Below are 19,990 nucleotides of genomic sequence, written 5' to 3'. Positions count from 1 at the left end.
TTTAAAATAATAATAATCTCCGTTGCATTTAAGCAAATTCAAATTGTATACCTCCCATTTGCAATAAAAAAACAGATTGCGTACTGGGCACAGTGGCTCACGCCTGTAATCCCAACACTATGGGAGGCCAAGGCAGGCGGAGCACTTGACATCAGGAGTTCGAGACTAGCCTGGCCAACATGGAGAAACCCCATCTCTACCAAAAACACAAAAATTAGCTGGGCATGGTGGTACACGCCTATAATCCCAGCTACTTGGGAGGTTGAGGTGGGAAAATTGCTTGAACCAAGGAGGCAGAATTTGCAGTGAGCTGAGATCACACCACCACACTCCAGCCTGGGCAACCGAGTGAGACTGTCTCAAAACAAAAAAATCTACAAATCACATTGGGCTCCTAATCGCTGAAAGTTTACCTCTGAAGATATAAAAACTTTAAAACAATTTTAGAAGGGAACCTAAGACATGTTGCATCTCTGCCTTTTCCAAACAATCTCTTGAGTTTTTCCCTCTGTGTATCATGAAGGTATCACATGATACGGCTGGAGGCAGGAAATCTGCGGTCTCACCTCTCCACGGTAGGCCTCACCACTCTGGGACGACAGTTCCCTCTTGAATAACAGGTTTGAACTGCAGGGGGCCACTTCTACATGGATTTTCTTCCACCTCTGCCACCCTGAGACAGCAAGACCAACTCCTCCTCCTCACCTAATCAATGTGAAGGCAACGAGGATGAAGACTTTTATCACAATCCACTTCCACTTAATAGTAAACATATTTTCTCTTCCTTCTGGTTTTCTATTTATAGACAGGCTCTCTCTCTCTCTTGCCCAGGCTGGAGGGCAGTGGCACAATCTCTGTTCACTGCAGCCATAACCTCCATGGTTCAAATGACCTTCCCGCCTCAGGCTCCAAAATGCTGGGATGGTAAGCATGAGCCACCACTTCTGGCCCAAGATTTTCTTAATAATAATAATATCCCTGGCTTACTTTATTGTAAGAATAAAATACATAATATATATAACATACAAAACTTGTTAACTGACTACTTATGATCTTGCTAAGGCTTCCAGTCAACACCAGGCTGTATTAGTAAAGTTTGTGGGGAGTCAAAACTTACATGGAGGCCAGGTGCAGTGGCTCATGCCTGTAAGCCCAGCACTTTGGGAGGCCAAGGCGAGCAGATCACGAGGTCAAAAGATAGAGACCATCCTGGCCAACACGCTGAAATCCTATCTCTACTAACAATACCAAAATTAGCTATGGTGCTGCGTGCCTGTAGTCTCAGCTACTTGGGAGGCTGAGGCAGGAGAATCACTTGAACCCAGGAGGCGGGGACTGCAGTGAGCAGAGATTGCGCTACTGCACTCCAGCCTGGCAACAGAGCAACACTCAAAAAAAAAAAAGTGACATGAGGCTGGGCTCGGTGGCTTACGCCTGTACTCCCAGCATTTTGGGAGACCGAGGCAGGTGGATCACCTGAGGTCAGGAGTTCAAGACCAGCCTGGCCAACATGGTGAAACCCCATCTCTACTAAAAATATAAAACTTAGCCAGGTGTGGTGGTACGTGCCTGTAGTTCCAGCTACTCAGGAGGCTGAGGCAGGAGAATCACCTGAACCTGGGAGGCGGAGGTTGCAGTGAGCTGAGATCACACCACTGCACTCCACCCCAGGGGGAGAATAAAACTCCATCTCAAAAAAAAAAAGTTATATGTGAACTTTTTAATGCATGGGGGATCAGCACCCCTAACCGCCACATTGTTTGAGGGTCAACTGTGTTGACCTATAATGAGGTTATTTCTGCTCATCATAAAAATCCTGAAACCACCAATTACTCAATCTACTGTACCAAAAGGCATTAACCCAACTCTCAGCATGATTCCTTGAGTGTTTCTTCCAGGCCAAACCTTCTCAGTGCTCCAGGGTTAAGACTGTACTGAGCTTCTCAGGGTTTTGTTCTGAGAGGTTCTCCTCTTTTGCGTTTTTACGCCTGACTTGTTTGGGTTTTCGGTTTTCTCAAGGTGATCCTTGCTGGGCTCTCCTAGCCACTGTGTACTATCTGCATCCTCTGTTGGGCTGCCTGGTTTTGCACAGCTCAGGTCTGCAGGAGCTGTATGTAAAGGTGGAATGTCTAAGGACCTGTGAGGCTCCTATAGGGAAGTAAAGGGATGACCTTGAGTCAGATCCTGAGGCTGCCGGGAAGCCTACAGCTTATCACTTCCTGAAAAGGAATCAAAGGTTCAAAGGAAGACAGTCAGATGTGTTAACACCTGCTTACCTCTGGGATCACAGAGGTAAAAAGGAGCCCCAAAAAACTGACAGTTATGAGAATCATAAAAATTTCTAAAATTCAGGGTGTGTGTCCTTTCGAACTGAAGATGCAATGTTGTGAAGAATCTAATTTGGCCCACTTTCTGGTTCCCAAATATATTACACTTGCTAGTGACTTTATTCTTTCTAGATCAAAGGTGAGTAAATTATCACCATACAGCTGATTTTCATAGTCTGCCTTGTGTATGATATCAAGTATAAAGGATGAATTTAGAATTATCCTGACTCCCTGTAATAAATAATCTAACAGGCTGGGCACAGTGGCTCACGCCTGTAATTCTAACACTCCGGGAGACCGAGGTGGTGATTACTTGAGGTCAGCGGTTTGAGACCTGCCTAGCCAACATGGTGAAAACCTGTCTCTACTGGCTGGGCATGGTGGCTCACGCCTGTAATCCCAACACTTTGGGAGGCTGAGGCGGGCAGATTATGAGGTCAGGAGTTCAAAACCAGCCTGTCAACATGGTGAAACCCTGTCTCTACTTAAAATACAAAAATTAGCTGGGCATGGTGGTGCCCACCTGTAATCCCGGCTACTCAGGAGGCTGAGGCAGGAGAATTGCTTGAACCAGGACCCGGGAAGCAGAGGTTGCAGTGAGCCGAGATTATGCCACTGCACTACAGTCTGAGCTACAGAGCGAGACTCCATCTCAAAAAAAAAAGGAAAGAAAACCTGTCTCTACTAAAAACACAAAAATCAGCCAGATATGGTGACAAATGCTTGTAATCCCACTACTTGGGAGGCTGAGGCAGGAGATTCGCTTGAAGGCAGAATTGCTTGAAGCCAGGAGATGGAGGTTGCAGTGAGCTGAGATCATGCCAATGCACTCCACCTTGGGTGACAGAACAGGTCTCTGTCTCAAAAAAATAATAAATAAATAAATAATTTAACACCTAGAAACAATATAAAAATGATAAAACTTGTAAACCCAACAAAAGAACAGTGAGTAACAGTACGATAATAAGGGTTGGACAATAAGCTTCCCGTAAGTGAAATTTGTAAAGTTGTTTTTCCTTTAAGAAAACCTTTCTTTTTTTCCAATGATAATTCTCAGCTGAATTTTTGAAATTTTAGCAATGGTGATTACAGTAATTCTGTCTGGAGTGTATAAATCAGCCTTAAAATGAACACCTAGCAAGAGATGGCCAAGAGTGGTTCTTGCTGTTCCTTTGTGAGTCACCTGCTTCGCACAGGCTCCACCCACCCATATCACAAACGCTGCCCCAGGCTGAACCATGCTGCCCCCGCTCCCATCTTCACCAGTACTCAGCCTGTTCTAAAAACGTGCCTTCCATTGGTCTGTGTAGGCTACTTTTTTCCCATTGGCCCCAAAGGTACATTCATTCCGGCACCTGAGAAAAGTCATGCGGAGTTGGAACCCTGAAGGTGAAAACCACACGGATCATCTGAGAATATATTGTAAAGCACAAAGATGATGCTGCGAGATACCAATGTACCCATTCAACAGGCTCCCAAAACCCAAACCAAATCAACCACCACCATGCCAAATCTAAATTACAACACTTTATTGCAGCATCGGCAAAGGTCAGATTTCTGAAGCTGGTGAAGATTGGGCAGCATTTCCATGTGAAATGTTACAACTTTACAAGTTTTGTTTCTTATTTAAATCTACATGCAGAAACTGAAACATGGTAAAAGAAAAAATGCAAAATAGCTAGAAAAAAAGATTTAATCAAGTTGTAGCATACAGATGTGCTCTTCAACTAAATGTACTATGCCTACTGGAAAGCAAACGAAAGACAACTATCCTAAGAAATTAACAGATTGTCAGAAACAGACTGAGAACCCTCATTTCTATTTAGTGGGGAAAACAAAACGAAACAAAACGAAAACAAAAGCAAAATAAGAGCTCGACTTGTTTCCATATTTTATTTAGAGACAGAGGCTGTAAACCCATGAAGGTCAACGAAATATTCGGATCCACTTCTTGCTGTCCTTCGTTCGTTCTCTGTGACATGCTGACTGGCATGTTTTGTTTTCAATGATACTTACAATGGGCTCAACTAGATCCCTGTTCTTGGGCTGCTATCACGTTTCTAAGCCATCTGAATTAATGCTCTCTGTTTACTGAAACAGTCTTCACATTTTTCTTTTACCCTAATAGGCCATTTTATATCACTGACTCTGATGGATAAATGGATTTTTCTCCCTCATCCTTTGTTCCTCTTGATACAAATTCCTAAACAAAAGCCTTCCTGGTGGATGATCTGGTATTTGGATATCTTTCATCATTTTGTTGTCCTGCACGTAAGGTTTTACTAGAATATTTTCCTGCTTGCTCTACACTTCTCTACTGTAGTCCTGGAGCCCCCAAATGTATCTTCTTCCAACACGGGATGTTCGATTCAGAGACACTGAAACTCAAATCAAGTTTAAAGCTCAAGTTCATTTCCCCCACACCATTACCATCATAACCCGTTTCTTCTCTGGCTCAATCATCTCCTTGATGCTCTCCTTGGTATAACTGCTCAGTAGTCAAGTGAACCATCTCATTTCTTGACTGCCATTCTCAAGAGAAGATGAACCCTCGGGTGATTTCCGTTACAAAAGGCCTTTTCTGCCTTGTCTGGAAGCGTCGGCTTGTTCCGGTGTTGGCAGAGGCTGGTGTTTCTGCCTCCTGGCCCCAGCCTGTCCCAGGTTTAGATTCGCAACTCTCTAGACCGACCTGCTGAGATGTATCCACTGCTCTCATTCAATTGCTGGAGGACTCCACTATCCACAACATCAGATACAGGACCTAATGAAATGACACGTGCTGCTGGATCAACGTCTCCTAAAGGAACAAATAGGGTCACGTCAGAGAGCTTACGGCAGGACAAAGTCCAGCAAGACGGCGTCCGCAACACTACCCACCACCATCAAGTGACTTCCCCAGGTTACAGCTGGCCCTGACATCTGTGGGTTCCATAACCATGGATCAAAATATTCAGGAAAAAACCCCAAACAATAAAAAAGTAACAGCACAACAATAAAAATGACAAATATTAAAAACAATACAATATATCAACTATGGGCATAGCATCTACATTTTATTATGTATTACAAGTCATCTAGAGATGATTTAAAGTACACAGGAGGATGTGTGCAGATTATATATATATAAATGCTATACCATTTGTTTTTTTACCAGGGACTTGGGTATCTGTGCATTTTGGGTGTCTTAGGGGGTCCAGGAACCAACCCCTGTGGATACCGAGGACAAGTGAAGTGCTTTTTTCAGATCATACGTGCTCTCTACTGAACTACAACAAAACCAGAGCCACTGGAGTAGTGACTGGAGGGGGTGGCTCCTGTGTCTCTTCTACGGCTAATTCCTAAGATGCTAAGAATTCACGGTTTGTGTTACTATTTAGTTGTGTAACCCCAAAATTCCCACGTTGACACTAAACTGTGGTACCTCAGAATGTGACTACATTTAGTAACAAGGCTGCTGTAGATATAATTACTTAAGACAAGGCCATACTGGAGTAAGGTGGGGCCGAACCCAGTAGGACTGCATCTCTATAAAAAGGGTAAATGTGCACACAGACACACACAGGGAAAAGGCCAGGTGCAGACAAAGGTGGAGACCACGGTAATGTAAAACAAGGTATGGAAGCCAAAGACTGCCAGCACCCCCAGCAGCGAGAAGGCGGGCCTGGTGCTGTCCTCCTCCAGCCCTTAGAAGGAACCAGCCCCCGCTGACTCCCTGACCTCAGGATTCCTGGTGGCAGCCACCAGAACTTCGAGACAGCAAACTTCGGTCATTTAAGCCACTAGTGCTGTACTACTTTGTCATGGCAGCCCGAGTAGACTAACAGTTTGTTTTCACAGAGCAAGCTATGTTAGCAAGGAACTTTCTTTCTTTTTTTTTTTTAAGCCAGTCAAATTTAGCAGTACGGGGTTGTATACCAACTTTAGTGACACTAATGTTAATAAGTTCTGATAACCCACTACCATCGGACCAGCCAGCAAGGAACTTTCAAAGCGTAAGATGCAAATATGGAAAAGGATATCTTCAGTTGGATAAGGGCCATAACTCTTCCAGAAGTGAAATGATGGAAAGAACACAAGTATTCCCTGAGATAATGAAAGAGAAGATTCAAGGATCTCTCCTGAAGTCAAGAAAAAGCAGCACTAACCTAGAATACTTCAAACAAAAGCAGTAAATGACAGAAAAAAATGTTCAAAATCGTTGCTAAGTAAGGTATAATTATACCACTAGTTATAGCGTAAGGTGTCATTTGACTGGTTTAGAGACAATCATTCTGAGTGACTTAAAAAGCTATCTGCTCAAAAAGTGTTTATTAATACAATATACACTTTGGATTAAATCCAATTCTACAAGAGACTATTTTATAACAAAATTATCACCGATTTAACCTAACATAAAGATATAAAAAAATTCTGATAAAAAAATGCAGACTCTGCTTAGATGGGTTTACAAGCAATCAAGACCAGCCTGGGCAACATAATGAGTCCTCATCTCTATTAAAAAATAAACAAATTAGTCAGTTATGGTGGTGGGTGTCTATAGTCCCAGCTACTGAGAGGCTGAGGCAGGATTGCTTGAGCCCAGGAGGTTGAGGCTGCAGTGAGCTGTGATCATGCCACTATACTCCAGCCTGATTGACAGAGCAAGACACTGTCTCAAAAACAAAACAAAAATTTTAAAAAAGATGGGTTTAAAAGTCAGATAGTATACTCCCATGCCACCAAGTGTCGGCCACACACCAGCAGCTTTGACACCACTGGAGAACTTGTTAGAAAGTAACCAGAGCTTGCTGTGCTCCTTCCACAGCACATATACTAAAAATTGTTGCAATACAGAGAAGATCAGCATGGCCCTGTGCAAGGATGACACGCAAGTGGGGTGCAGTGGCTCACACCTGTAATCCCAGCACTTTGGGAGGATGACTCGGGCAGATCACTTGAGGTCAGGAGTCTGAGACCAGCCTGGCCAAAATGGTGAGACGTCATCCCTACTAAAAATATGAAAATTACAAGCATGTGCCATGGTGGCACACAGCTACTTTGGAGTCTGAGACATAAGAATTGCTTGAACTGGGGAGGCAGAGGTTGCAGTGAGCCAGGATCCTGCCACTGCACTCCAGCCTGGGTGACAGAATGAGACTCCATCTCAAAAAACAAACAAAAAGAATGACATGCAAATTCATGAAGCATTCCATAATAGTAATTTTAGGCCGGGCGCGGTGGCTCACGCCTATAATCCCAGCACTTTGGGAGGCCGAGGCGGGTGGATCATGAGGTCAAGAGATCAAGACCATCCTGGTCACCAAGGTGAAACCCCGTCTCTACTAAAAATACAAAAATTAGCTGGGCATGGTGGTGCATGCCTGTAATCCCAGCTACTCGGGAGGCTGAGGCAGGAGAATTGCTTGAACCCAGGAGGCGGAGGTTGCGGTGAGCTGAGATCGTGCCATTGCACTCCAGCCTGGGTAACAAGAGTGAAACTCCGTCCCAAAACAAACAAACAAACAAAAAAATGTAAGAAACAAACCAGAACTTGCTTTTTAATGAGTCTAGAGAGTTATGTATTTTAAAGTTTGAGGAGCACTGAAATAACCTATATGAATTTGTAGCAACTAAACTATATTAGTATTAACACTTGCCAAAGATGTTAAGCTTCAGTTTTTCAATACTAGCACAGTAGGAAAAAAACCTTGTTCTGCAATACAGAAAACCCTACATAAGAGTTTTACTTACAGCACTGTTGCTGTTTCAACTCATTGTAAGCAAACGCCTCTAAATGGTCAAAGGGCTGAAATTTTAATTTATGTTCTTATTTCAAGGATCTCATGGTTAGAAAATATACAAACACAAATTAAAATCTGGGAGTCTATTAAAATCCACAGAAAAGCAAAAATTTATGTCGGGTGCAGTGGCTCACGCCTGTAATACCAACACTTAGGGAGGCCCAGGTAGGCAGATCAACTGAGGTCAAGAGTTCAACACCAGCCTGGACAACATGGTGAAACCCCGTCTCTACTAAAAATACAAAAATTAGCTGGGAGAGGTGGTGCACGCCTGTGATCCCAACCACTTGGGAGGCTGACAGGAGAATCGTTTGAACCCAAGAAGCAGAGGCTGCAGCCAGGGCAACAGAGCTGCACTCCAGCCAGGGCAACAGAGCAAGATGCTGTCTCCAAAAAAAAAAAAAAAAATTAAAAAAAATTTTTTTTGACAGAGTCTGACTCTGTCGCTCAAGCTTGAGTGCAATGGCAGTGGTGTGATCTGGACTCACTGCAGCCTCCGCCTCCTGGGCTCAAGTGATCCTTCTACCTCAAGCTCCCAAAGTGTTGGGATTATAGGTATGAGCCACTACGCCTGGACGTAAAATACTTTATAACCAGTTTCCCAATAAATTTCCCTTTATCAACCATATAACATCACTAATATTAATAACTGAATTTTTTTTTTTTGAGATGGAGTTTTGCTCTTATTGCCCACTTATTCCACTGGAGTGGAATGGCGTAATCTTGGCTCACTGCAACCTCCACCTCCCAGGTTCAAGCGATTCTCCTGCCTCAGCCTCCCAAATAGTTGGGATTACAGGCATGCACCACCATGCCCAGTTATTTTTTTGTATTTAGTAGAGATGGGGTTTCACCATGTTGGTCAGGCTGGTCTCAAACTCCTGACATCAGGTGATCCACCTGCCTCAGCCTCCCAAAGTGCTGGGATTACAGGCGAGAGCCACCCACCATACCTGGCTAATAACTAACTTTTTAAAAAGCACCAGCCAAGTGAAGACTCAACCTGAAACCAGTTTCTGAGGCTTTACCTTCCATCAACTAGGAGGAATTTGCCACGTAAGACACCTGATGAACCCGCTGCTTCATTTCAGACATATATTTCAATTAAGTCTGGCCTGAGGTTAAAAACAGAAGAAAATAAAGACGTCTCACACTATCTGGAGAGTCCATCTCCACAGTGTTTCTTTCAAATGACTACATTTCTTCACCTAAATATAATTTTTTTTTTTTTTTTGCTTTGAGACAGAGTCTCACTCTGTCACCCAGGCTGGGGTGCAATGGCGCGACCTCGACTCACTGCAACCTCCGCCTCCTGAGTTCAAGTGATTCTCCTGCCTCAGCATCCAGAGTAGCTGGGATTATAGGTGCCTGCCACCATGCCCAGCTAATTTTTGTATTTTTAGTAGAGACAGGGCTTCACCATGTTGGTCAGGCTGGTCTCAAACTCCCGATCTCAGGTGATCTGCCTGCCTCGGCCTCCCTAAGTGCTGGGATTACAGGCATGAGCCACCACACCTTGCCTTAAAATGTAAATTTTAAAAATGGCAAAGAACATCTGGTCCTCTAAAGGGTAAAAATCTCATGTTTCCATGTTTGCCTGTTATTCTACCATTTATCACACCTATGCTTTAGGAGCAATGACTATAAAAATCCCATTTATGATACTTTACAGAGTGCCATTCTTAAGACTAATGGACAAGTTACATTTTCTTTTTTAAGGTGGTATTTTAAGAAGAGATTTTAAAACAGGTTGAGTGGCTAGCTCAAGAGCTGGGACTCTTACAGAAAAAAAAAAAAAAAAGAAAACCACAGGGAAGAGCTAGGGAGCAGAACTGGAGTAAGAACGTTTATTAAATGACTAAGCGTAGATTGTCAAAAGTTCCTTTGTCCATTCACCAAATATTTACTGAGCATCTACTAGGTGCCAGGCACCAAGAGCCGTAAAGGAGACAGAATGGAAACAACATGAGACTTAGTCTCTGCTCTCATCGCTGGTAATCTCATGCGGGGCAGAGACAAGCCAGGCAGTACGTAAGGAGGACAAGGTCTACAGAAATACCCTAAGTCATGGCAGCAGATCCGCAATGACCTATGTCAGACTTGAGAACATCAAGGCAGGACCTGAAGGAGCAGGAGTTCTCCAGGGGGAACAGCTAGAGACTATTCCCTCCACCTCCCAGGTTCAAGCAATTCTCCTGCCTCTTCCACACAGAGGAGGCAGAAAGAACACAGAAGTAAAGGTCAGCTAGGCTGGAGCAGGGAAAGAAAGGCAGGAGATGAAGCTGGTTTAATCTATGTCCACCTGCACCACAGGGTCTTGTGAACCAAGCTGAGGAGTTTAGACTTTTTATCCTACAAGCCATGAGCAGCCATTGGAAGATTTTAAGCAGAAGGGCTCACATAGATATCAAATTTGTATTTTAGAAAGAACACTGGGTCAGTAGGGAGAAACTGAATTGGAAAGGGTTGAAAAGCTGAGAAAAGACAGAGAGGCTGATGAGGAGGCTGAGGTAGCAACAGCAACCCAAGCAAGAGGCGATAGTGGCTTGACCCAGGGTCTTGGCTTTTGCCGAAAATAAAACAAGCAAGAGTGGGGGCCATTTGGGAGCAGAATGCAGAGGATTTGCTAATGAACTAGATCAGTGGATTGAGGGAGGAGGAGCCATCAATAATAAAACTTCCTCTTCTGTTGTGGATAAGGGGGTGGACAGTGCTTCCTCTCCCTGCACTGGAGACCCCAGGGAAAAGGTGCTGGGGCAGCGGCATGGAGGCTGCCATCTCTGAGTCACAGGTGGGTGGACAGTCAGAAATGAAAATGTGAGATCTGGGCTGGAGACCTGGATGGCAGCCAGGCCACTGGGAGGGATGATGCCTCCTCTGAGCGTGTAGAAGGAGAAGAGGGTCCAGGCTGAGCCCAAGAAACACAGACATCCCTGGGTAGGGCAAGCGCAGAACGGAGGCAGTGTCAGCAGCAGGAGCTGCAGTGGTCAAGGGGTAGGAAAAACCCTGAACCCAGCAGAATTACAGATGCCAAGGAAGGGTCCATTGGGAGAAAAAGGAGGGCCTACAATGCAAAGTGCTGCTTAGATGAGGCTAACATGGCAGGTGGGGACGCCAGTGAAGGCAGGAGTTGCCTAGACCTGGGGACTGAGAAGGGGAGAGGAGTCAATAATGAACCTTCCTTTTCTATCATGGCCAGCGGGGTGGGCAGTGCCTGCCACTGCCAGCTGTGAACTGGCAGGGGCAAGCCACCCTAGTGGGAGCGAGAAAGGGCAAGTGTAGCCAATTCTTCTAAGGGGGGAACTGGAGGGAGGAAGGAAAATAGAAAGTGAAGGAACTCTGAAAAGTGACTAACCCTTCCAGGTAAGAAGGGCTTCCCTCTATGTTCCCATGCACATCAAAGACAGCATATATATGCCTACATGTCTCCTGTCTTGTCCTGAACAGACTCTCACCCAAGGTTTTTTAAATAGACAAATGAAGAGGGTGGAATTATCTTTCGAGTACCTGTACTTGGCTTCCCTACTGGACCATAAAGTGGTGGGTAAAGACCCTGTCTTGTACTTCATCTTCCACAGTGCAGTCCTGAATGCTTGTACAATGAGGGGGGTAAATCCTACTGGATATCTCTTATGTCATCCAATTCCAGAGTGAGTCTACAGAAACTACTGAGACACTATACTTGCAATACATGAACTGCAAAGGGATTAGGGATGAAAAAAAATAATGTGCTATTCAGAGATGTCAGGCTGCAATGTGAACAGGTGAAGATGATGGAAAACATCAAGGTATTATGTTGATGCAAAAGTAATTGTGGTTTTTGCTATTTTTTTGAGACAGAGTCTTGCTCTGTTATCAGGCTGGAGTGCAGTGGCACAATCTCAGCTCACTGCAACCTCCATCTCCTGGGTTCAAGCAATTCTCCTGCCTCAGCCTCCCGAGTAGCTGGTACTACAGGCATGTGACACGCCCAGCTAATTTTTGTATTTTTTCCCTTGTAGAAACGGTGTTTCACCATGTTGGCCAGATGGTCTCAATATCTTGGCCTTGTGATCCGCCCATCTCAGCCTCCCCAAGTGCTGGGATTACAGGCGTGAGCCACTGCGCCCGGCCTGCTATTACTATTGGCAAAAACAGCAAGTACTCTTGTACCAACCGAAATACAACTATTCTAATAGTTTTGGTCTCTGATGCTGAGACAGGAGTGAACAGATGTTATCAAGAACACTGTGGCATATGTTTAAAGCTACTCTAAGAAAATGTAAAAGCAGGAAATGAACCTTTTTCACTGCCTGTTAACCTAGCTAGTTTCTACATTTTAGCAGTAATAAAGCAGGCTTAATTAAAGGACTTGAATAAAGTTTGGATAATTAAAAATAACCTAATACCTTATGCCTAATTAGAGATAGGTTTGTATATCATTTCCAACTCGGATTTTTTAAAAAAAAATTATACTCAACGGATGCTAAAGAACAGATCTCCAAACTGTCTTTACAAGCCAATTCTCTTTCTTCTTCTTTTTTTTATTTTTTGAGATGGAGTCTTGCTTAGTCACACAGGCTGGAGTGCAATGGTGTGATCTCAGCTCATGGCAACCTCCATCTCCCAGGTTCAAGAGATTCTCCTGCTTCAGCCTCCCAAAGTGCTGGGATTATAGGCGTGAGCCACCCTGCCTGGCTGACAAGTCAATTTACTGGATTACAATTTGATTAGAGTTATCTGAGCAAATAGCGCTAAGACAAATGCCACCAGAACACACAAATATGTTCAGTGAGTAAAAGACACAGGTTCTGATGAATACGTTTTCCCCACGCTACTCTCCTGAATCATGTTCTAATTCTGCCATCCCGAGCACACTCCTCATCTATAACCGCTCCTCTGCTCCCAACAACAAAGTGACATCTTGGGTTGTTGTGGAGCCTTGGTGTAAACACTAATCCCCTAAGTGAGATCAGTAAGGGCAGCAGAAGTCACTGTCACTTTAACCACTAGACAAAATTAGCTGAGGTGGGCGGACCACCTGAGGTCAGGATTTCCAGACTAGCCTGGCCAACATGGTGAAACCACATCTCTACTAAAAATACAAAAATTAGCCAGGCGTGGTGGTGCACGCCTGTAATCCCAGCTACTTGGGAGGCTGAGGTAGGAGAATCACTTACACCTGAGAGGCAAAGGTTGCAGTGAGCTGAGATCATGCCACTGCACTCCAGCCTGGGTGACAGTGAGACCCAGTCTCAAAAAAAAAAAAAACAAAAACCAAAATTAGTTGATGATGGCATGGTCTTTAGATCATATTCCAGAAAAACTTTAAATAACTTACCCTTAAAAAACATAACAGGCCGGGTGCGGTGGCTCAGGCCTGTAATCCCAGTACTTTGGGAGGCCGAGGTGGGTGGATCACGAGGTCAAGAGATCGAGACCATCCTGGTCAACATGGTGAAACCCCGTCTCTACTAAAAATACAAAAAATTAGCTGGGCATGGTGGCGCGTGCCTATAATCCCAGCTACTCAGGAGGCTGAGGCAGGAGAACTGCCTGAACCCAGGAGGTGGAGGTTGCGGTGAGCCGAGATCACGCCATTGCACTCCAGTGTGGGTAACAAGAGCGAAACTCCGTCTCAAAAAAACAAAAAAAACAACAAAAAACACATAACAAAGGTCTTATTAGGGAAAAGTTAACTTTAAAATTTGTTATAGAGTTTTAAATTATCTCACATTAAACAATTTAATTTTAAGTGGAACTGGTATGAATTTCATCAGGAAATTTTATAATCAAAAAAAAAAAAACATGCCAAGTGCAGTGGCTCATGCCTGTAATCCCAAAACTTTGGGAGGCTGAGGTGGGCATATCACCTGAGGTCAGGAGTTTGAGACCAGCCAAGCCAACACGGTAAAACCCTGTCTCTACTAAAAATAGAAAAATTAGCCGGATGCAGTGGCATGCACCTATAGTTCCAGCTACTCAGGAGGTTGAGGCTGGAGAATCGCCTGGGAGGCAGAGGTTGTAATGACCTGAGATCACACCATTGCACTCCAGCCTGGGTGACAGAGCAAGACTCCATCTTAAAAAATAAATAAATAGGAAAAAACTCTACCTGCATGGTTAAAAGTCTAGCAAATGGATTTTTAGTTTTTGTAAACATCAATATTAATTAACCCTGACCTGAGAAATTCCAATACAAAGCCTATGATGTCTCTCTCTTGCTCATCTATAACTTCTCCCTCCTATTAAAACAAAGAAAAAAGAAGTCCACTCAGAGAGAATGAAAGTCAACATCTAGCTAAAACCAATGTCTTTGTAAGAATAGCCACATGGGTAAATCGCTTGAGCTCAGGAGTTCAAGACCAGCCTGCGCAACATGGCAAGACTCTGTCTCCACAAAAGACATAAAAATTAGCCAGGTGTGGTGGTGCATGCCTACAGTCCCAGCTACTCGGGAGGCTGAGATGGGAGGATCACTTGAGCCAAGGAGGGTGAGGCTGTAGTGAGCTGCGATTGTCCCACTGCGCTTCAGCCTGGGCAACAATAGACCAAGACCTTGTCTCAAAAAAATAATAAAAAAAAATACAGAACAACCATAACTATAGTATAAAGCAGGTTTTTTCCCCTCAAGTGTCTACACTTCAAAGACTTTTCTATTTTGCTAATAATTAGGGCTTTGCCAAAAACGATAATCCAGAAATCTCTAATTTATTCTTACGGACATGATGAGAAAGAACTAAGGAAGGAGTAATGACTGCTGTACCTCCCACCAGTCTTAAAGATTAGATCTGCATTAGGTGCTCCCTTTGGATGCTGGTAGCGAGGCCGCCTCTCACGATTGGTGTTTGCTGGAGCTGGGCGCTGTGCAAGAGACTGCAACATTTCTGTAATTAGGAACAGAAACGAAAATGCCGTTAACTCTTAGAAATGTATTCCTCCTACAGAGTGAATGAAATGTTGGGGAGATTAAGTTTAATAGTCCTGCCAGGGAGCTGACTAAAGAAAAAATAGCCATTATACAGACTAAAATGATAAAGAAATTTTGAAAAAGCATTTTCAAGAGATAAGACTGTATGCCCAATGTTCCCTTTCCTGTGAATCTGGCCACCACACACCTATCTTATGAGGCGGTAAAACAGCCTGAGAGGCAGTGCAATGCAATAGCTAAGAGCACAGTGTACAGAGCGAGACTACTGGTTAAAATCAAAGCCTGTCGCTTTCCAGCTGTGGGACTTTAGGTTCAGTTGCCCTCAGTATAATATGCAGATAATCTCAAAGAATAGTTATGAGGATTATACACTTTGTAAAAGTACATAAAACAGTGTCTGGCCAAAGAGTAAGCACTCAGTGTTAGCTACCATTATTAAGAATGTTGGGCTGGGTGCGGTGGCTCACGCCTGTAATCCCAGCACTTTGGGAGGCCAAGGTGGGCAGATCACAAGGTCAGGAGTTCAAGACCAGCCTGGCCAATATGGTGAAACCCCATCTCTACTAAAAATACAAAAATTAGCCGGGTATGGTGGCGTATGCCTGTAGTTCCAGCTACTCTGGAGGATGAGGCAGGAGAACTGCTTGAACCTAGGAGGAGGAGGTGGCAGTGACTGAGATCGTGCCATTGCACTCCAGCTTGGGTAACAGAGTGAGACTCCATCTCAAAAAAAAAAAAAGAATGTTGGAGCTGGGTGTGGTGGCTCACGTCTGTAATCCTACCACTTTGGGATGCAGGGGCAGGAGGACTGCTTGAGCCCAGAAGTTCAAAACAAGCCTGGGCAACAAAGCGAGATCCCCTCTCCATAAAAAATTAAAAATTAGCCAGGTATGGTGGCACATGTCTGTAATCCTAGCTTGAGCCCAGGAGTTCAAGATGAGCCTGGGCAACACAGCAAGATCCCCTCTCTAAAAAAAAATAAAAAATTAGCCAGATTTGCTTATACTTCCTGGAAGTAAAAACAGAAAAAAAAAATTAGCCAGCTATGGTGGCACACGTCTGTAATCCTAGCTATTTGAGGGGCTGAGGCAGAGGCAGCAGGATCACTTGAGCCCAGGAGTTTAAGGCTACAGTAATTGTGCCACTGCCTTCCATCCAGCCATGTGTGACATAGAGCAAGACTCTTAAACAAAAACACTGCTGGGTACCAACTAGGAAAGAACATTTTACAAGTGAGATTAAAAGATTAAAAACCACACATACTGATTTATACATACTCTCCTGCACAAATAGCAGTTTGTTCAGTACAGTGCTGTGTAGCAATTACGTTATGGCTCTAAAATCTGCATACCACAGAAATACCAAAAAGCTAGCTTATGAAGTATTCAGAGACTCTATATGGAAGATTCCAGTTAACCAAAAAATGCTGTGCATGGACACATAAAACTAGAATCCTAATTTGAGTATTTCCTCAAATCTGAAGGAACACAGGTTCCTCAAGACCAGGACTCCAAATAGACAAAGGGAGATAAATCCAGTCGTGTGCTGTGTGACCATGTCCCAGTCAATGAAGGAGCACCTATATAAAGGTTCATAGAGGCTAGACCACACAGCCTAAGTGTGTAGTAGGCTACACCATCTAGGTTTGTCAAGTACACTCATGATGCTTGCACAATGATGAAAATACCTAATGACATATATATTTTTTAAATTTTTATTTATTTATTTTTTTAAGACGGGGTTTTACCACGTTGGTCAAGCTGGTTCTTAACTCCTGACCTCAGGTGATTCACCCACCTTGGCCTCCCAAAGTGCTGGGATTACAGGCTTGAGCCACCTCGCCCAGCCTCCTAATGACACATTTCTTAGAATGTATCCCTGTCATTAAACAACGCATATTGTTTGTTAAATGAATTTGTGCACAATTGGCTGGCAATGTGAAGCAATTAAAAACGAAGTATCATCTTGCTTGCAAACACAGCTAGCAGTTTATAATCTAACTGAAAGAGCAAAATATGGTGAAAATCATTGTTATTTTACAAGTAAGGGAGAGAAAAAGACAGTGGAATACAAAATGAATTTCTCAGCATAAATATGGAAAAATATGACATAAAAAGGTGAGACAAAGTAACAATTTTGATACTTAGAAGGCATCACAAATTTCCAGTTCTCTTACACGTGACTTTATACCTTGATAATCTTCTTGTTCTTGCCGTTCATTGATATCTAGCGTGAGCTTTTTCATTCTCATCCTCTCTTCTTGTTCTGCCTGTTGCTGGTTCCAGTGATTTGCAGCAAGTTGAGAGGACATGGGTACATTAAGGATCTTAAACTGGAGGAACATAACAAAGGATCACAAAGAGTTGCAGAAAATTGAGAGGAAGAAAAAAAATCAGACTTCAAATAAAATAACAAGTAGAATTAAACAAGTTAAAAATAAATAATGGATTTCCTTTACTATAAATCACTAGACAGTACTACCTAAAAACAGATACCACTATTACTCGAATAGAGTCAAAGGCTATTATGAAGAGGGAAATGAAATAATAGCAATAATCTGTAATTGCTGCAAAATAAAATAAAGTTTACAGTGTTGTGTTCAATATAAAACCTGATCCCCAGCTCTGCTTAAAATTAACTAACTCCCTGTAAAACCCTGTCTTATCTGTTCTCCCCACGTTCTCAGCAAAGTTCCCAGGCAGCTCAAGATTCCTGTTTTTCTTGCTGACCAGCTGCAAGGTCATAGGGCAAGATAACACCCTAAGAATGTACGGTGTATTTCTCGAAATGCTGTATTTCAAATGTAATATAAATCACAAGACATGTTACAAATTTATTAACAATTCTTTATTCTGGCTTCTGAAAAACGTGTTAGCTGCTACATCATCCTGAATGTATAAAAAGTAGCTCATTTTCTTTGTCCTCTGCTCAGTTTTCCGATGTGAACCCACCGACCCGGTGCACCTAAATAAAATCCTCCTATTTCACCCATTGGTCTCTCTGGTCTCCTAATATCTGCAACATTAAGCCTGGATAAGGGAAAAGCCACCAAGTCCAACCTCCCTAAAACAGAAGTTTGGCCTCACTGCACCCTATGTAGAAGCACACATCTAACAGCCAGGGACAGCCTTCCAACCTGTAGACCTCCTTGTGTCTGGGTGACTGTCGGAAAGGTGTTTACACAGAACAGATCTAGTCCATCTTCAGCATTACTCGCTGTTCATACTTCTGAAGACAGCTATGATTGGAGGAGAGCGAAGCCACTGACCTAGTTATGGGGGAAAGTGAGTCCTTGTCTAGAAATGCTTTTATTTTTAGCAGGATGTTCCTGGTTTAAGATTGCTCTTAGTTAACAAACCAAGACAGGATCCATGAACTTACGGGCCATGGCTCCGTGCAAAATGTTAAGTAAGCTATGTCAGTTTATAACCTAAATTCCCTCTGCTGTGTGATAATCTGCATACCTCACTTAAGAGACCCCATCAGTTACTGTGAAGCAAAGGCACATCTGATGTGGAATGAAAGATGTAGGGAGCTGTGCCCAAGTCCCAGGCTTCTCTCAGCTTAATCTGTGCCTCCTGAATACTAGCATCTTTGAAATTCTCATTAAATCTGAGCATTGCACAAGAACTCTGATTCATCGGAGTCTGATGTGACAGTCTGATTTTTACATTATTTCCAGTATCCTCTCTTGGTATTCTCTTAGGATGCACTCTTGTTAGTCAATGTTTTTCTTCAAATGTATCACCCAGAACACCAAACACACTAGGACAGATACACTAAGGTGCAAAATACTAAGTGAAGGTGAGAGACTATCTACAAACACAACTAAACTAAATTTCATATTTAAGACAGCAGATAAATATCTCACATATCAAAATTAATATTAAGATAATCCACTTAACTGCTAGTGTGGCAAACCTCACCCACTCCCCCAATGACCTCCGCTTGAGACTCTGCTCTTAGTGATTAAGTACTGACTCCTTGCAACTATCATCTCCTTTTAAAGCTCAAAACATTTTTTTGTGTTTTTGAGATAGGGTCTCGCTTTGTCATTGAGGCTAAAGTGCAGTGGTGCAATCATGGCTCACTGTAGCCACCACCTCCTGTGCTCAAGCAATCCTCCACATCCGCCTCTTGTGTAGCTAAAACTACAGGTGTGTGTCACCATGCCCAGCTAATTTTCATTTTTTGTAAGTCCTGGGTTTTTTTTTGATACTGAGTCTCGCTCTGTCACCAGTCTGGAGTGCAGTGGCGTGATCCTGGCTTATTGCAACTTCCACCTCCCAAGTTCAAGTGATTCTCCTGCCTCAGCCTCCTGAGTAGCTGAGATTATAGGCACCCACCACCTCACTTGGCTAATTTTTCGTATTTTTAGTACAGATGGGGTTTCATGGCCTCGTGACCCACCCACCTCAGCCTCCCACTATGACTGGCAGGCCTGGGTCTTACTATGTTGCCCTAACTTCAAAACATTTTTTTTTAAAGCAACTTTATTGGGATGTACCTGACATACAATCAGTTGCACATATTTAAAACATAATTCGATAAGTTCTGCTATATGTGCCCACTTGAGAAAACCTCCCGACAGCTGGGTGCAGTGGCTCACTCCTGTAATCCCAGCACTTTGGGAGGCAGAGGCAGGTGGATCACCTGAGGTTGGGAGTTCGAGACCAGCCTGGCCAACATGGTGAAACCTCGTCTCTACTAAAAATACAAAATTAGCCGGATGTGACGGCACATGCCTGTCATCCCAGCTATTCAGGAGGCTGAGGCAGGAGACAGAGTTGTGGTGAACCGAGATCACACCACTGCACTCCAGCCTGGGCAGTAAAAGTGAAACTTCATCTCAAAAAACAAAAACTGAAAAAAAAAAAAAAAGAGAGAGAGAAAACCTCTCCACAACCGAGACAATGAGCACATCCGTCACCTTCAAACTTTATAAGCAAGGCAACCATCCCCAGGCAACCACC

At 43.5% G+C, this 19,990-nt stretch overlaps 1 protein-coding gene and 1 non-coding gene across 7 annotated transcripts in view; one reads left to right on the top strand and one right to left on the bottom strand.

The window, feature by feature from the left end:
• Positions 1 to 3,841: 3,841 nt before the first annotated feature.
• Positions 3,842 to 19,990, bottom strand: part of UPF2 (UPF2 regulator of nonsense mediated mRNA decay) — a 167,226-nt gene continuing 151,077 nt past the window's right edge. For all 6 annotated transcript variants that reach the window (XM_035306679.3, XM_017974057.4, XM_035306678.3 and 3 more), the window contains 3 exons: positions 17,208 to 17,349; positions 14,853 to 14,973; positions 3,842 to 5,124 (listed from right to left, as the gene is read on the bottom strand). In XM_035306679.3, coding sequence (XP_035162570.2) covers positions 5,115 to 5,124; positions 14,853 to 14,973; positions 17,208 to 17,349 — 273 coding nt within the window. In that variant the 3' untranslated portion in view covers positions 3,842 to 5,114. The remainder of the gene's footprint in view (positions 5,125 to 14,852; positions 14,974 to 17,207; positions 17,350 to 19,990) is intronic.
• On the top strand, positions 7,117 to 7,223 carry LOC118143398 (U6 spliceosomal RNA). The gene has a single exon (XR_004727619.3). It is a non-coding gene; the product is annotated as a U6 spliceosomal RNA (small nuclear RNA).

Source organism: Callithrix jacchus, chromosome 7, assembly GCF_049354715.1.
Source record: "Callithrix jacchus isolate 240 chromosome 7, calJac240_pri, whole genome shotgun sequence".
In the NCBI taxonomy this organism is placed as follows: Eukaryota; Metazoa; Chordata; class Mammalia; order Primates; family Cebidae; genus Callithrix; species Callithrix jacchus.
The sequence above is the reverse complement of the archived record's forward strand: the minus strand, read 5'-3'. Positions and strand labels throughout refer to the sequence as shown.